Below are 15,617 nucleotides of genomic sequence, written 5' to 3'. Positions count from 1 at the left end.
AATTAATTTTTTAATTGTTTTATATTTTTTTAGACTGTAAAACTGAATATAAAGAACCGAAGATTAGTTTATTCTATAATGGCACCCTACAGTCGCATAACTTTTACCTTCCTTTAGCATGTCCAGAAATCCAACTTTTTGTGCGATGCTTCCTCTGGCTTTTGAGTGCTACCGCAGGTGCCTTTGTGAGTGCAGAATGTTTCGTCAACAATATTGGGTTTGTTATGTAGAAAACTTGCAAACATACAGTACAGCACTTCAGCGTCACACTGCTACCAATCGAAGATTCATGTAAATTTGGCAAGAGATTAATTTGCAATGGTCTATAGCAAATCAGTATGCAGAACACAATGCGCTGTAAAAGAAAACAGCACAAAGAAATCTGCAAAACTGTGAGGTACAAAACTGTATCTTTTGAAAAGGTACCACCTCAGTGAAAGGTTTGTAGCTTTATTTCTGAGAGTGTGTTATGCTCAGAGTGGATGTATTTTCATAATTAAAAAATGCAGTAAAATGTTAATATATTTAAATTATTTTACAATTTTAAATAACGTCAATATATTTTAAAATTTAATTTGTTCCTGTGATTAAACATTAGCATTTTTACTTTATCTTCAATGTCACCTGATCTTTCAGAAATAACCTTATTATGATGATCTTTTGCTCAAGATATGTTTCACATTATTAATAATATGGAAAACAGCTGCTCCATAGAACTGTTTATAGCATGTATTTACAATTTAACGTAGCTCTTTGTAGATTTAAAAAACAATAAATGTGAAATTGTATATAGCTTTTTAATTTCATCCTTTCTCAACAAAAGTATTCATTAAAAACAACTTTACAGAGTCCAGCTTTTGAAGGGTGTGTACTTCTCTGCTTCAAATCAAACTTTGTAATGTTATGATTCATCTCGGAGGTGTTTGGTTTTGTTCGTGTCTTAGAACGCTTTATTGAAAGATGTTTTAAATCTTTGGGGAGAAAATGCAGGAGGAAAAATACTTCCAGAAACTAGAAGACTGGAAAAATGAGTCATGGTGATTCCCCTTTATAATTTGCCATAAAAACATCAATACACTGATAGCTTTCTCTTTTTTGCACATGGACTGTAGTAGATGACTGGAAACCTAGAGATGAACTGGCAAACCCCAGAGCTCAGAGTCAAGCATGTGTTATGGTGTTGAGGATGATTTCCAGGACCTTTCTGTGTGGTTGCTAGGAGTTCAAGATAAAACTTAGCTCACTTAGAAGTGTCTGAGATAGTTTGATTCCTAGACATAGCTTGAGTCATTCATATAATGGGCTTATATTCTTATATTCTGTGCTGTTTATTCTATATTCTTTCATCCTTATATTATGTTATTTTCTATTCTGCTTATGACCCTTGTTTTTTTTGTTTTTTTTTAGAATATGCAAAAATCATACAAATACAAGAAAACATCAACAAATACAAAGCAATGAAACAAAACAAAACAAAAACAACAACAATATAGTCATGTACTGGTATGTGCGTGAGTGTGTGCGTGTGAGTGTGTGTATGCATGTGAAGGTAACTTGGTGGACAGGTCAGAGTACATACATAAGAAACAATAACAGTCAATAAATGAAGCAAGTGTCACAGATATAGATAAAACATATAAAAAGAAACCAGTCAGCGGTAGGGAGTAACAACAATGCTTATTAATGTATAATAGTAAATATGAGAGTAAAAAGAAAGAAAGGACAACAGTAATAACTGACAACAATAATAATAAATCACAAGTGCTACACCAACTACTACTACAGAAAGTTACTTATATTACAACTACTACTGCTTCTACTACAGCCACAACCACGACTACTACTACTACAATGTCTACTAATACTGATACTACTATAACAATGACTATCACTACTGATACTACAGCGTTTGCTACAACTAATACAACAACGTCTACTGCGACTACTACTACTACTACTACTACTACTACTACTACTACTACTACTACTACCACCACCACAATCACTTCTACTACATCTACATCAACAACATCTACTACTGATATTACTACACCAACAACGACTACTACTACTACTGTAACAACCACACCATTACTACTTCTGCTACTACTATACCAATGACATCTACCACTACATGAACTACTTTAATAATCTCCGTAACAATTACTCAATTAGACCCTTGTTTTGTGTAATTAGGGTTGGGACAAGCTAGAACACATACTAATATTGCTCTATCGTCCTCTTTAATTGCTTCTATGGTCTGAATATTCAGCTGAGGTTTTGGTCACTCTCAAGAATTGTGTGAAAATTTGTCTTTTTTTGTAAAAAAAACAAAAACAAAAAAAAATAAAACTTCCAAATATAAGACTGTTTTCTAAAAAATCAGCATCGGATTCTCTAGTCTACAGTGTCAAATTAATATTAGTGTAGTAGTTAAGGGCACTTTATATACTTAAATGGAAGTTAGTCATTTGGTAAAATGCACTTATTGTGTACATACATATGTTTACATTGTATTTATATAAAAAAAAAACTGCTTGTAAATGCATCTGTAATTAATGCTTGTAATTATTAAATTTATAATTACACTGTTGAGATCCCCTCTCTTACACCATAAGCCACACTTAAACCAACCCTTACCACCAAACCTATGCTTAACCTTACCTTTTTCCCACTTAAGTAGCACCATGTGTGTTTTACAATACACTATGAACACGAAAAGTACTTTGTACTTATTGTTTTATGTAGGTACTACCACCTAGTACCTTAGGCCATCTACACTCTCAGAAATAAAGGTACGTGAGCTGTCACTGGGGTGGTACCTTTTCTAAAGGTACAAATTTGTACCTTAAAGGTCCATATTAATGCCTCAAGGGTACAAATTAGTACCTAAAAAGTATAAAAGTGTTCCTCTTAAAATTTTTAAGTACTAATATATACTTTTGAGATACCAATATGGACCCTTTAAGTACAAATGTGTACTTTTTGAAAACGTACCACCCCAGAGACAGCTCGCATACCTTTATTTCTGAGAGTGTAACATAAAGTTGGACAAATAAAGGATATGCCAGAAATCATTCTCGAACATCCAAAAATTCACCCTAAAATAAAAATTTACTTACATTCACTCATCATCAATTTGTTCCAAACACAAAAATTGATTATTTTGGAGAAATCTGTAACCATTGACTTTTATAAAAGAAAAACAAATGCAGTGAAAGTCAATGGTTACAGGTTTCCTACATTTTAAAATATCATCTTTTGTGTTCATTCATTTTCCTTTGGCTTAATCCCTAAATTATCAGGGGTCACCACAGCAGAATGAACCACCAACTATTCCAGCATATATTTTACACAGTGGATGCCATTTCAGCCGCAACCCAGTACTCACATACACAAAAGCACTCGTATACAGCCAGTTTAGTTAATCCAATTCCGCCATCTTTTGTGTTCAACTAAAATAAAGAACTCAAACAGGTTTTTGACAAGTGAAATTTAAAAGTAAATGATGACAGAATTAAAAATTTGGGGTGAACTATTCCTTTAAGATGTGTTTTAATTTGATCAAACAGTCTAATGAACAAACACTCTTTTTTTTAAATGGAAGTTCAAGATAAACAAAACATAAATCAGATTTAAAATATGGAAACAAGTCACAAAACATAAGGTATTATTAAAGTCTGTTTTACAAACTGTGCTTGTGCAGATCAAATACAAGAACCCCCCCCCCAAAAATGATCAGAAGAACTTATATTTGTAACATCAAGAACATTTCAATCACTGAAGTACCATATAGAGGGAATAATAGATTCTGAAAAGAAGAGGATTCTTTGATGTGTTCCAAAGAACCGTTATGCATATTAAAGATTTCAAGGCTCTTCTCTCCTCAGAAGACTGTTTTCACTCTCAGAGAAAGCGAGCAACAGGAGAGAGAGGTGTTTGCATCTCATTTGAGCTCCTGATGGTTCGAGGCGTGAGGCCGAGGCTCCAAACGGAGCAGGAGGGATGGAGTGAGATTGTTGTAAATGAGAGGCTGCAGGTGAGACGGTGGTGGACTGTTGCAGTGTTCAGACTGAAGGAGGACATGAAAGAACCTTTTGGAGAGGCACATGCTCTGGTTTGAGGGCGCCGAGGGATATTTAAAGACAGAGTGGAGACAGAGAGGGATCATAAAGGTGGAGAGGTGAAACGGGAATGAGGAGCAGTGAAACGTTTTGACAGAGCTTCAAAATGAGAGATACAGAAAGCAGAAAAAGAAACGCTGCTTTTTTGCTTGGCTGATAATACAATTATTCTGTCAGATTTCCTTCACCGGTCATTGCTTTTATACATATATGGTATAATTGTTTAAGGGGACCCTATCATGCCCCTTTTAAGAAGATGTAAAATAAGTCTCTGCTGTACAAAGAATGTGTATGTGCAGTTTTGGCTAAAAATACCTCACAAATAATATTTTTTAACTCTTTGAATCTGCCCCTTTTAGGCTTTGATATTAATTGTGCTATTTTTTTGACTGTCGCTTTAAATATAAATGAGATTGTGCTCTTTTCAAAAGAAGGTGGAGCTACGAATTCCTATGTGTCAGCATAGTGGCAGATTCAAAAACAAGACTAACGTCTTATGCTAATGAGGGAGAATTTGTCCTTAATGGGCGGGGCTTTCCTACTTTGATGATATGTACAAAGAGATAATGTCAATCTAAGTGTTTCTGCAGACTGTTTATATGAAGTGTGATTATAAAAAATAAAATTAATAGATTTTTACCGTTAGAAGCTGGTTATATTCACAGACTGTTTCCACACAACTTTGTTTAAACCACTAATTTTTTTTTTTTTTTTTTTTGCATAATAGGTTCATAATAGTTCAATCAATAATAATAATATAAATATACAATCCATAATATTTTTGGAATGGTTTTACTCAGTCTTATGTCATTTTAAATTTTTCATATTATGGAAATCCAATGAACACTGCAAAAAATTAATTGAAGTTTTTGTTTTTTTTCCCACTTCAAATACGTAAAGATCAAGTCAAAGATGAGTGTACTTGAGAAGCAACACTGCATAAAATATTAAGACTTGTTTAAAAGGAATTAATCTCTGTCATGAGTGTATTTTTTTCACTTGTTTTAATTTTAAACAATCTTAAAATCTGCTGGTTAAACCCATGTTCAAGACACAGTCTATAAAAATGAGATATTATTTTATGCAGTATAGATTCTCAGGTAAATTGAACCCGTTTTGTTGATATTTTTAATACTTAAAATGAGTTGTTCCGAAACTAGGATATTTAGAAATTTTATTACTATTGACAGGGCAGTGCAGTGGGTAGCACTGTCGCCTCACTGAAAGAAGAACGCTGGTTTGAGCCTTAGCTGAGTCCGTTGGCATTTCTGTGTGGAGTTTGCATGTTCTCCCCATATTCGTGTGGGTTTCCACCGGGTGCTCCGGTTTCCCCAACAAGTCCAAAGACATGCGCCATAGGTGAATTAGGTAAGCTAAATTGGCCGTAGTGTTTGAGTGCAAATAAAAGTGCATGGGTGTTTCCCAGTGATGGGTTGCAGTTGGAATGGCATAGGATGCGTAAATCATATGCTGGATAAGTTGGCGGTTCATTCTGCTCTGGCGATTAATAAAGGGACTAAGCCGAAAAGAAAATGAATGAATGAATTACTATTGACATTCATGTAACTAGTCTGTAGTCTAATTAATGATTTAAACTCCTCACAGTTTTATAATTTATCAAAAATTGCAAGTAATACTACAAAAATGCCATGTTATGGCCCGTTTCCACTGAGTGGTACAGAACAGTACGGGTCGGTATGAGTCACTTTTATCAGGCTTGCGTTTCCACTGCCAAAATGGTTCCAATGGTAGACATGGTGTACTACAGAATTACAGAAAGTTTCAGTTGACGTCATTCTCGCTTGAGGAAATGTCAAAGTAATATATCATAAGAAGCACTTTTCACAAAATACTTGTGTATAAATGTTCATTACTAAGCTTTCTATGAACATGATTTGATTATAACTAGCCTAAAATAGCCTACTATATCATCTGCAATTATATAAAATAAATAAATGCAACATATATGAACACATACAGACTCTTACAGTCTTCGATATACCCATTAAAGAAAATCTACACACAGCATACATTTAGTCCTTATTTGGGTTAAAAAACACACAACATAACAGTCAGAGCAAACCTCTCATCTGTATCTTTAATCTTCACCAGCACATGTAATATCTGGTTAGAAAGTACTTAGGTCATTCCGAGTTTATAATAGTCCAAAAGGTGATGATAATAGTTAAACATGGAAGCTTGTTCATGGCTTAGGTTGCTGAAAAATATTTTGCTCCTTTGTTATTACGCGCTTCATTCTTGCATTTGTCGATTTCTGAAAGGATGTCAGAAGCACTTCAATAATCACACGCACATTATTATCATCAGTTCAAGAAGTTCTTTATTTCAAATCTAGACGCGCGGCAAGCGCAAGTGAGAAAGCGAAACCGCTCATGCTTTAGACGGCCTTGTAAACAACTATGAGGATCAGGGTAGATTCTGTGCTTCTACTTGGCTTTGTGACTGTTGCTCAAGACAACGACAAGGTTTGTTTAAGCTTGGGTCGACCATGGCTCATTATTATATGTATATAATATTACGGTGTAATGTCTCGGCTGTATATTTAAAAATGGCGCTGCCTTTGTTTTTATTCTCCTGCTTGTATACGCAATGGTGAAGTATCTCTGTAAACCAACAGCATTCAGCTAGCTTCGTCTTTTGGTACCCTTTTGTTGTGCTAGGCAGCCTTCCAAAAGGGTACCCAAAAAGTGCCAAGGTACGATTCACTTTTTGGTACCTTTTGACAGTGGAAATGGCCATAAAAGCGCACCGTACTGTACCGTACCACTCTGTGGAAACGGGCCATAAGATACTGAATTCAAAAAAAAAATTGTAAAAATGTTTTTAAATATAATCTTGCATTAAAAAGAGGAAGTCTTACTCTGTCCCTGTTGCGAGTTCTTTACCTGTCAGACATTTCGGAGGGTCTGCAGTGTGTCAGACATTGATGATCAGCCTGACATGAGGCTAATGAGGCCTTGTCAGAAAATTGCCTGACTTATGTTTATGTCTCGTCACTGTGTCTGCTGAATCTGAACACTTTGAACAGTTTCAGCGCTGTCAATCAGAAGGTCACTCTCGGCTGCTATCTACCCTACGGCATCACATACAATCCCACAACAGAATAAAACTAGTGGAGATGTGACAGATGTGTCCCTCAATGCTATTGGAAACAGCTGTTTGTCCTTCCTCCTGCCCCTGAGCTGTACAGACTCTCATTAATTCTCTTCCAAAGCCAACAAACCACACTCAAGCAGTCCTTACATGGGCCACAAAGCCCAGATCAGCATGTGCGACTTCACCAGGATCAGTGTGGGTGTCGATCTGTTCAGGGCACGCTAGATCTGTGAGGCATTTATTGGAGCTCCAAGACGACTGTGAGAGATACAGAGCTCAAGAGAGCAGAGCACGACTCACCTGTGTCAAGGATGCATGGAAGTACAGCTGTGGCTTGTACTTACAAGGTATGTCAGAGCTAGGAAATCTAAGGAGGAAGAAGCGAGTGAGAAAAGGAGAGAGAGAGAGAGAAAGAGTGAGAGAGAGTGGGCGTAAACAAGAACTGAACTGACTCACCCTCTGTGACTCTCTGTTCTCTCTGAAAGTCTTTAAGTGCTGAAAGCTGTCACTTCGGCACAGACAAATCACTTCAGGACAGTTTAGAGAACGAAGCTTGGCATCGCAGTTGGAGGAGAGAAAGGTGCATTCAGTAACCGGGATAATAGTATTTTTGTGCAAATTTGGAGATATTGCATATATAGCAAAATGCTGGATGGAAAAATTGAGATGTGTAAGATTAACAAAATGTATATAAAAGCAGTTCTGCATACCACTTAAAGAAAAAGCATGTGTATGTTAACAAACTAAGAGAGATTTGCATGTTCATTTTAAGTTATTACTGATTGTAATTTTATTAAACAGATGCTTTCATATACTGTCAAGCGATTTTTTTTCAGTGCACCCCACACTGAAAAGCATGCTTTTCTTACTTAGATTTTTTTTCTTAAGAAATAATATGCCAGCCACATGCCAAGCACGTTTTGCGCCTTGTGGCACCGGGTGTATGATAGGGCCTAATATGTCAAAATGAAGCGAGTTTTTCCTGGAAACAACCAAAATATTCTGCCAGTGGTGTAAACAAATTAATCTTTTTTTTTAGTTTTGACATATGATTTGCTGCTTACCCTATTGGCAGATTATTTTAGTTCTTTTAAGGTAAAACTCACTTCCTTTTGACATAATGGACCCTATTGTACACGGCGCAATAAGTGTATGGCATGAATTGTTGCTTTTTTTAGACCAGTGCTGCCCAAATTTTCACGTTTTGTCACGTTGTTAAAAAAGCAAATTCTCATGCGCCACTTTTGTCGACTCATGGGTTTGCCAGTCTAAAAATGAGGTGTGTTAAGATGCATGGTTGACGCTTTTCTATTTTGAGGAACTGAATTAGACTGCGCCATTGACCAACTAATAACTAGTCTAAAGTCCAGAACAAAGTGCGTTATTTATGTGCCTATTCAGGTCCAAACGCTTACACATTGCTTAATATACACAGGATGTTCAGTAATACCCAAATACCTTTACATATGAAAAGGATTAAAATTTTACAAAAATTATGTTTTTCTAAATAAATATAAATCCACTACCTCCATGCCTTCATCTCGGGGTCTTTTTTTAGTTTGTTCATGACAATTTGCTTTTGAATAATGTTATTATTATTATTATTATTATTATTAGCAGTTTTATTTATTATATGCATATTTAGAACTGAATTTAGAAACAGTTTTGAAACAAATCTTTGCGCTAAACCAACAAAATTAAATATGTTGGCTGATAGATGTCTTCGGTGGAGTGTACAATGTTTCCTTTTCCATGAAAGTAAAGGAGTAAAGTAAAGAGTAAAAGTAAAGAGAAAGTTAAGTGGTTGAATGGAGAAGGCTTGTTCTTTATCCTCGTGCTGCAGATAGTCTGTTTAACAGTTTTTTTTTTTTTTTGCTAGTAAAGCGTTCAGTTTCTCTACTTAAAAAGTCCGCTATGTAAATAGCAAATGCGCCATGGCAGGAAGCAACTGACTCTTAAAGGAAATGTAAGATGAGATTCCGATCGGTTTAATGCATGTTATGCTCAAAACACACCCATAACTCGTTAAGAGAATAAGCACAACCCTGTTAGACCATTTGCCAGGGCACAAAGCATATTTCTCTGTTCTTAAAATAGCAAAAGTGGATTCGGACATGCCCTTAATGCTTTTGCGCCATGTGCTTTAGACTTTGCACCTAGACCGTTAAAATAAAGCCCATAATTTAATTTAAAATTCTCTCTTTTTTTGCTTGTCTAGAACATGCAACTTGATTTAAGAATTGTTAAATATTTAGACTAGAATCAGGACCAAAATCAAAGTAAACATTTTTTGCAGTGCAAAATGAAAATGAAAGCAGTTCATTGGAAAACTGTTAATGGAAAGGTTATTTGGAAACCTCCAAATGATTTTTCTAATGCATCACTGTGAAATCTCCACTTTGAAAGTTTTCGTACAAAAAAAAATACTGACTTCACAAAAATGAAGCAATTTGAAAGATTGCATACCCATCAATCATGATACACAGCGCATTCCATTTGGAAGGGTTCATCCCTGTGCCCTACTCTCTTTGAGGGGTTTACCCAGTGAAGTAACAGCTTTGAAGGGATTAGGGCGTAGAGATGACCCTTTCCAAATGAAATGCGCTAGTCAACATCAAACAATTTCCCTATGCAAAGGACCATAGGGGCCTGAAGTGTCCATCCAGTTGACCCTTCTAATTCCTTTTCTTCGAGGGCCTTTTGAAATGGCCAGTTTTAAGCTTCTGTTTGGAATGATGCTTTAATATGGCAGCCATGATTGCTTTCCATGGTGTCCTTTGGAAGGCGAAATATCCATTTGGAACCCACTGACATTATGTTATTGCTTGATATTTTCCTGGATCTTTTGACTGATGTTGAGGTTCGTGATTGATTACAAGTCCCGACAGTAAATCTGCTCACTGTTTATCTAAAAAATCCTTCAGGTTCTGCACACTCTTTGCTTTTCTAGCATTTTTTTTTGCATATTTGAACACTTTCCAACAGCAGCTGTGTGATTTTGAGATCTAGCATTTAACCCTGAGGGCAGTTGATGGACTTGTGCACAACTACTATAAAAGATAAAAACACTGACTGATGCCAACAGCACATTTAAAGCCGGGGGTGTACTTTTTTAACATCATGATGTACATATTTTATTTTAAAATCACATTTTTTATTCAGGCCTGCTTTTTAGAAATATTTATGTTTCACAGAAGACCAAGATGCACAATTTACTTCAGTCATTCAATTTAAAGGTATATTTTTGTCAAAATTAATATGCTTTAAGGTGTTTTTCTTGTTATTTAGGTAATGTTTATTGCTCTATTGTAGTGTTTTCTATGCTAGTGGTGGTGTTATGTCTTTGTGTGTGCTTGACTCTTAGTCTTGGCACTTTTAAATTAATTCAGATTCATCATGTGGCTTTCTGTTGTGACACTTGTGTTATTATTGGAGAAACCCAAGTATGTTTCCTGCCGTTGCATCTGTGTATTGCTGCCTTCATGAATAGATCCACAGTGGGAGGAAAAGGTCAGTGAGTGGAAGCGCTTGCAGTCAACCAAGGCTTCCTGTGACAGCTCTGGACAATTTTCTGTGCTTTATTTGCCTTGAATTGACTGCCCAACTTCCCAGCATACAGATCTATTCAAGGCTGAGTTTTCAACATGTTTGTGATAAATGCCATCTATTTGGTGCGGCAAAACCTCCTCCAGCAGAGTGCAATATCATGGAAACTGTACGGTTTTGAGGATATCGCATTTGTATATTATGTATCCCTTATGTTTTTGTAGTATTCCTGGATCTGCGGTGTGTGCTTTCGACATGGAGCAGCTGGCTGGAGTGTTTGATGGAAGATTTAAAGAGCAGAAATCGCCTGAATCGATATGGACACCTGTTCCAGATGAGGCTCTGCCCAAACCGAGGTATAAAATGAAATGACATTTACAACTCCAGAGAGTGTTTTATGTCCTTAAATGCCAACCTGCTGAGAGAAAGTTTATAATAATGCTCTTTGTTTGTGGATTTTTCAGGCCGGGTGGTTGTGCCGTACAAGGCTCCAAATTCAACTCCTCCAACTCTTTCCCTGATGACATGCTAACGTTTGTCAAAACTCATCCACTGATGGATGAAGCCGTCCCATCTCTTGGCCAGAGACCATGGATTGTTAGGACCATGGTCAGGTAAGGTCAAAATGGGTCTTTTACTGTTAAATTCAGGTCTTGACATGCCTTTGAAACATTATTGGGTGATGATTCATCAAAAATGTTCTAAAATTAGTTTTAAATGTATAAATGATTTTATACCACACATACACAATAATCATGCATTCCCAGAGCATTATAAGCATGCACATAGTATCCTACATATAAATAGATTATTTATTTACAGGATGGGTGAAATATAACATTAAAATTGTTTATGTTGTATAATTAAAGGTCCCAATATTATTAGTAGTATATATAGGTGGTTATTATGACTCACTTTATTTTTTGCAAGCATGGCACACTTGGTACTGCTTTACCACATTGCAATAATTAGTGACTGAGACCCAATGTCCCTAGAATAATAGAACACAAGTAGCATCCCAAATAACACACTATACTCTTATACATGCGAAATGTAACACTTTTGTACAGGGCTTGACATTAACTTTTTTGATCACCAGCCACTGTGGCTAGTAGATTTCCAACAATACTAGTAGCCACTCGCCATTTTCACTAGCCACACTTTTCTTGTTGCGAAAATATTTTTTATATGCATAAATTTGACTTTGGTATGCTAAAATGACTTGGTTTAGGTTTAACTTCTTGTGTGTATTGTGTATTAGCTTGCTCAGTGTGCATGAGCAAATGGTTTGTGTCGCAATGCAATTGAAGTTTTCATTTCACATTACTTTTAAGGGCTCAAAATTAAGGATTTATCAAATTTATCTCTGATCACACCTAATAAGTATTTCTTCTCAATTTTTAATGTGTCAAAACAAGGAAAATATAGCTGAATAGGTGCGCAAAAAAAATTCAACAAAACTTTTCTTTAAAAAACATTACATTAAAAAAATGATTATTGTCATGTATCTAAAAGATGCACAGTAATCTGTCCTGGCTAAAAATCCCAGACCACCAGTTAACTACACATAAACAAGGAGTAATCCCCCATTAAAGCAATGTTATTGTAAAATAAAATATAATTAAACCATTTGAACAAAAATAACTGTAAGCGAATGAAAGCAGATGAAACATACTGTGTTTGATAATAAAAGGATGTTCACGTGCACACAGTTAATATAGGCCTTTTAATAATCTGTTCAAAGAATAATTCAAATGAAAGCAGTGACCACTGCTACTTACAAAACAATATGTATTTTTTTTTTTATCTTGAGCTCTGGAAAGCAGCTGGACTGTCTGTGGATGAACGATCATCGCTCTTTGTCCAGTCTATTTTAAAGGGAACCAGTTGCGCTTCCTTTAGGCATGGTTGGTTTGCGCAAGTAAACAGGTGCACGTGCTTTTTTACAGTCGCACGCATTACATCACATCACCTATGCGAGCGAGTGATCATCCTCTTGTTCAGTATTTACTTTCTTTTTTGCTGTTTTGTACGCGCGAACATAGTTATTTTTGTCAGTCGTGCTCCTTCTCGATTCTAAAATCACATTTGCCCGAATATTGGGCCATGCTTATTGTCGAACCCTGGAGATTTCCAACCAGCCAAAGTGGCGAGGGGAGGTGTCTGTCTAACCCGCCAGAGCTGAAATCTACCCGCATTAATGTAAAGCCCTTCTTTTGTAACACAAATATTTTTGTTCTTGCACCTTTTGAACCTTTGTATTTTGTACCTATAAATTGTACCTGTTGTAAGTGCACGCCATGATTTTGCCAAGTATGATGCGATCCTGGATTAACATCTATGTTAATCCTGGAACACCATTTTTGTTTGAAAATGTAATCCATACCTATTCCCAACCCTTAAACCCAACCATGACTGTAAATTATTCCCAAATTCTGAAGGGATTAATCAGAATCAGTTTTATTGCCAACTGTGCTCCACCCACACAAGGAATTTGTTTTGGCTACAGAAGCTTTCAGTGTACATAAAGTGACAAGTGACAACACAAAATAAATATTTAAAAAAATTTGATAAACACTAAACAGAGATGCAGTCAGTCAAAAAAATCTGGATGTTGAATTGTATGTACAGATTTGTTATAAATATACAGGTTATACAGTACAGTGCTGTGCATAAATGCGAATGGAGAAAGTATTGCATTGTGTATTGTTATAAGGTGCTGTGTACAAGTGTGTATGAGAAAGTATTGCATGGTTATTGCACAGTTAGGGAACATTTAACTGTTCATGAGGTAGATGGCCTGAGGAAAGAAACTTTTCCTGTGTCTGGCTGTTTTTGTGCTTAGTGCTCTGAAGTGCCGACCAGACGGTAACGGTTCGAACTGATAGTGTGCTGGGTGCGAGGCGTCCAGAGTAATTTTGTGAGCCCTTTTACTCACTCTGGAAGAGTACAGTTCTTGAAGTGTAGGAAGGGTAGAGCCAGTGATTCATTCAATAATTAATAGTTGGATAAAAATCTTGCAGACGTGAATAAACCTAACCATAGGCCTAATCTTAAGATAAACGGTAAACATATCTCTTAATTCTGATTGGCTGATTGGAATGTTGTTCCAGGATCAAGATAGATGTTAATATGGTTAACTTCAAGTTGAAATTAGGTTGGGGTGTCGTGAATACAACCATTGGGAGGTGGCAAAATGACTTTCATTGTAGAGTTTTGCATGCACAATCCAAAATAAGTAATCCAACCTTAGCGCCCGATAGCTCCTCCTCTTCTGCTATTGACCTTATTCTAAAATGCGGAAGTGCGCCTGTTTTCGCGATTATCTTCGAACTTCCGATTCAGTCGCCTATGGGAGAAATAACTAGGAATAATAAATGGCAGAAAATGGTCAAACTACTTGCTCTACAAACAAATGTTTGCATGACTATACAGACCAAGTAGAATAATATAATTAGAAAATAACAAATTGCAACATCAAGCAGCGTAACGAGCAGTTTTTAACGTCAAAAAAATTAATGGAAGTGAATGAGACCGGAGGTCTCGAGCCAAAAAGATTCAAATGGCAGCGCCCGCTCGTCGGCGGAGAATAAGGTGAATATAAGGGATTTAAAGTGCACTTATTCTTTTAGAATTTTCAGTGTGAGTACACCTCTTACACAATGGTGTAAACTAGTGCATCTACACTACCTGACAAAAGTCTTGTCGTCAATCACAGTTGTAAGAGCAACAAATAATAACTTGACTTCTAGTTAATCATTTGGAAAAGTGACAGAAGGTAGATTTTCAGACAATCATTTGTTGAACTGCATCCCAATCATCACAAATACTGTAGAAGACCTATTGGAATCCACATGGACTCAAAATTCTCATAGAAATTAGTCTAGTTTCATCAAGTTTAGTGAATAAAAAATCATGGTTTGGGGTTACATTCACTTTGGGGTCATGTGAGAGATCTGCCGAGTAGATGGCAACATCAACAACATTTGTGCTGCCCATTACATTACAAACCACAGGAGAGGGCAAATTCTTCAGTAGGATAGTGCTCCTTCTCATACTTCAGCCTCCACATCAAAGTTCCTGAAAACAAAGAAGGTCACGGTGCTCCAGAATTGGCCAGCCCAGTCCCCAGACATGAACATTATTGAGCATGTCTGGGGTAAGATGAAAGAGGAGGCATTGAAGATTAATCTAAAGAATCTTGATGAACTCTGGGACCACCTTTTCCACTGCAGCATGACTTTATATTCTATACTCTACATTATTTCTGTTTAGTAACAAGACTTTTGTCTAAGCAAAGTCAGAGCTTACTGTCCTAATTAAATAGTTAAAAATCAAGTCATGATCATGTTGTATTTTGGTAAAATAAGCGTAATCTAGCAGCCTTTGTCTTTCATATAAGCCACTTCTGATACTAAATGATCAACTAGAGGTCAAGTTATTATTTGTTTTTCCTAAAACTTGGATAGACAAGACTTTTGTCAGGTAGTGTATACACGATTTGGGACTTGTTTCCTTCATGAGGGGTTTTGACATCAGGAAGGCTTTGCTTCCAGGTGCTTCCACATCTCCTGGAAATCCTGTAATTGGATAATGATTTCGGAGCTCCTGAAATGTTCCCATGTTGTGTGCTTTATGCATCAGACGTTCAGACAGTAGTCTGTGGACATTTCATGTGCATGTGGCTAAGCTTCAGAATGGGCTTTTAGTGAGATTTTTCACATACCTAATCTAAATAGAAAAAATAATGAGCATTATTTATCCATTAAATACGCTAAACTAAGCTTTTGTTCTCTAAGAGGCATGCAAAACATTTGACCGGGACTTCAT

General features: G+C 36.3%; 1 protein-coding gene across 11 annotated transcripts in view; it reads left to right on the top strand.

The window, feature by feature from the left end:
• Nucleotides 1-15,617, top strand: part of sema6bb (sema domain, transmembrane domain (TM), and cytoplasmic domain, (semaphorin) 6Bb) — a 286,338-nt gene that overhangs the window by 224,100 nt on the left and 46,621 nt on the right. For all 11 annotated transcript variants that reach the window (XM_073910233.1, XM_073910241.1, XM_073910243.1 and 8 more), the window contains 2 exons: nucleotides 11,012-11,143; nucleotides 11,252-11,401. In XM_073910233.1, coding sequence (XP_073766334.1) covers nucleotides 11,012-11,143; nucleotides 11,252-11,401 — 282 coding nt within the window. The remainder of the gene's footprint in view (nucleotides 1-11,011; nucleotides 11,144-11,251; nucleotides 11,402-15,617) is intronic.

The sequence above is a fragment of the Danio rerio genome, chromosome 8 (assembly GCF_049306965.1).
Source record: "Danio rerio strain Tuebingen ecotype United States chromosome 8, GRCz12tu, whole genome shotgun sequence".
NCBI lineage: Eukaryota > Metazoa > Chordata > Actinopteri > Cypriniformes > Danionidae > Danio > Danio rerio.
Note: the sequence above shows the minus strand (reverse complement) of the source record. Positions and strands in the feature narration are given on the sequence as shown.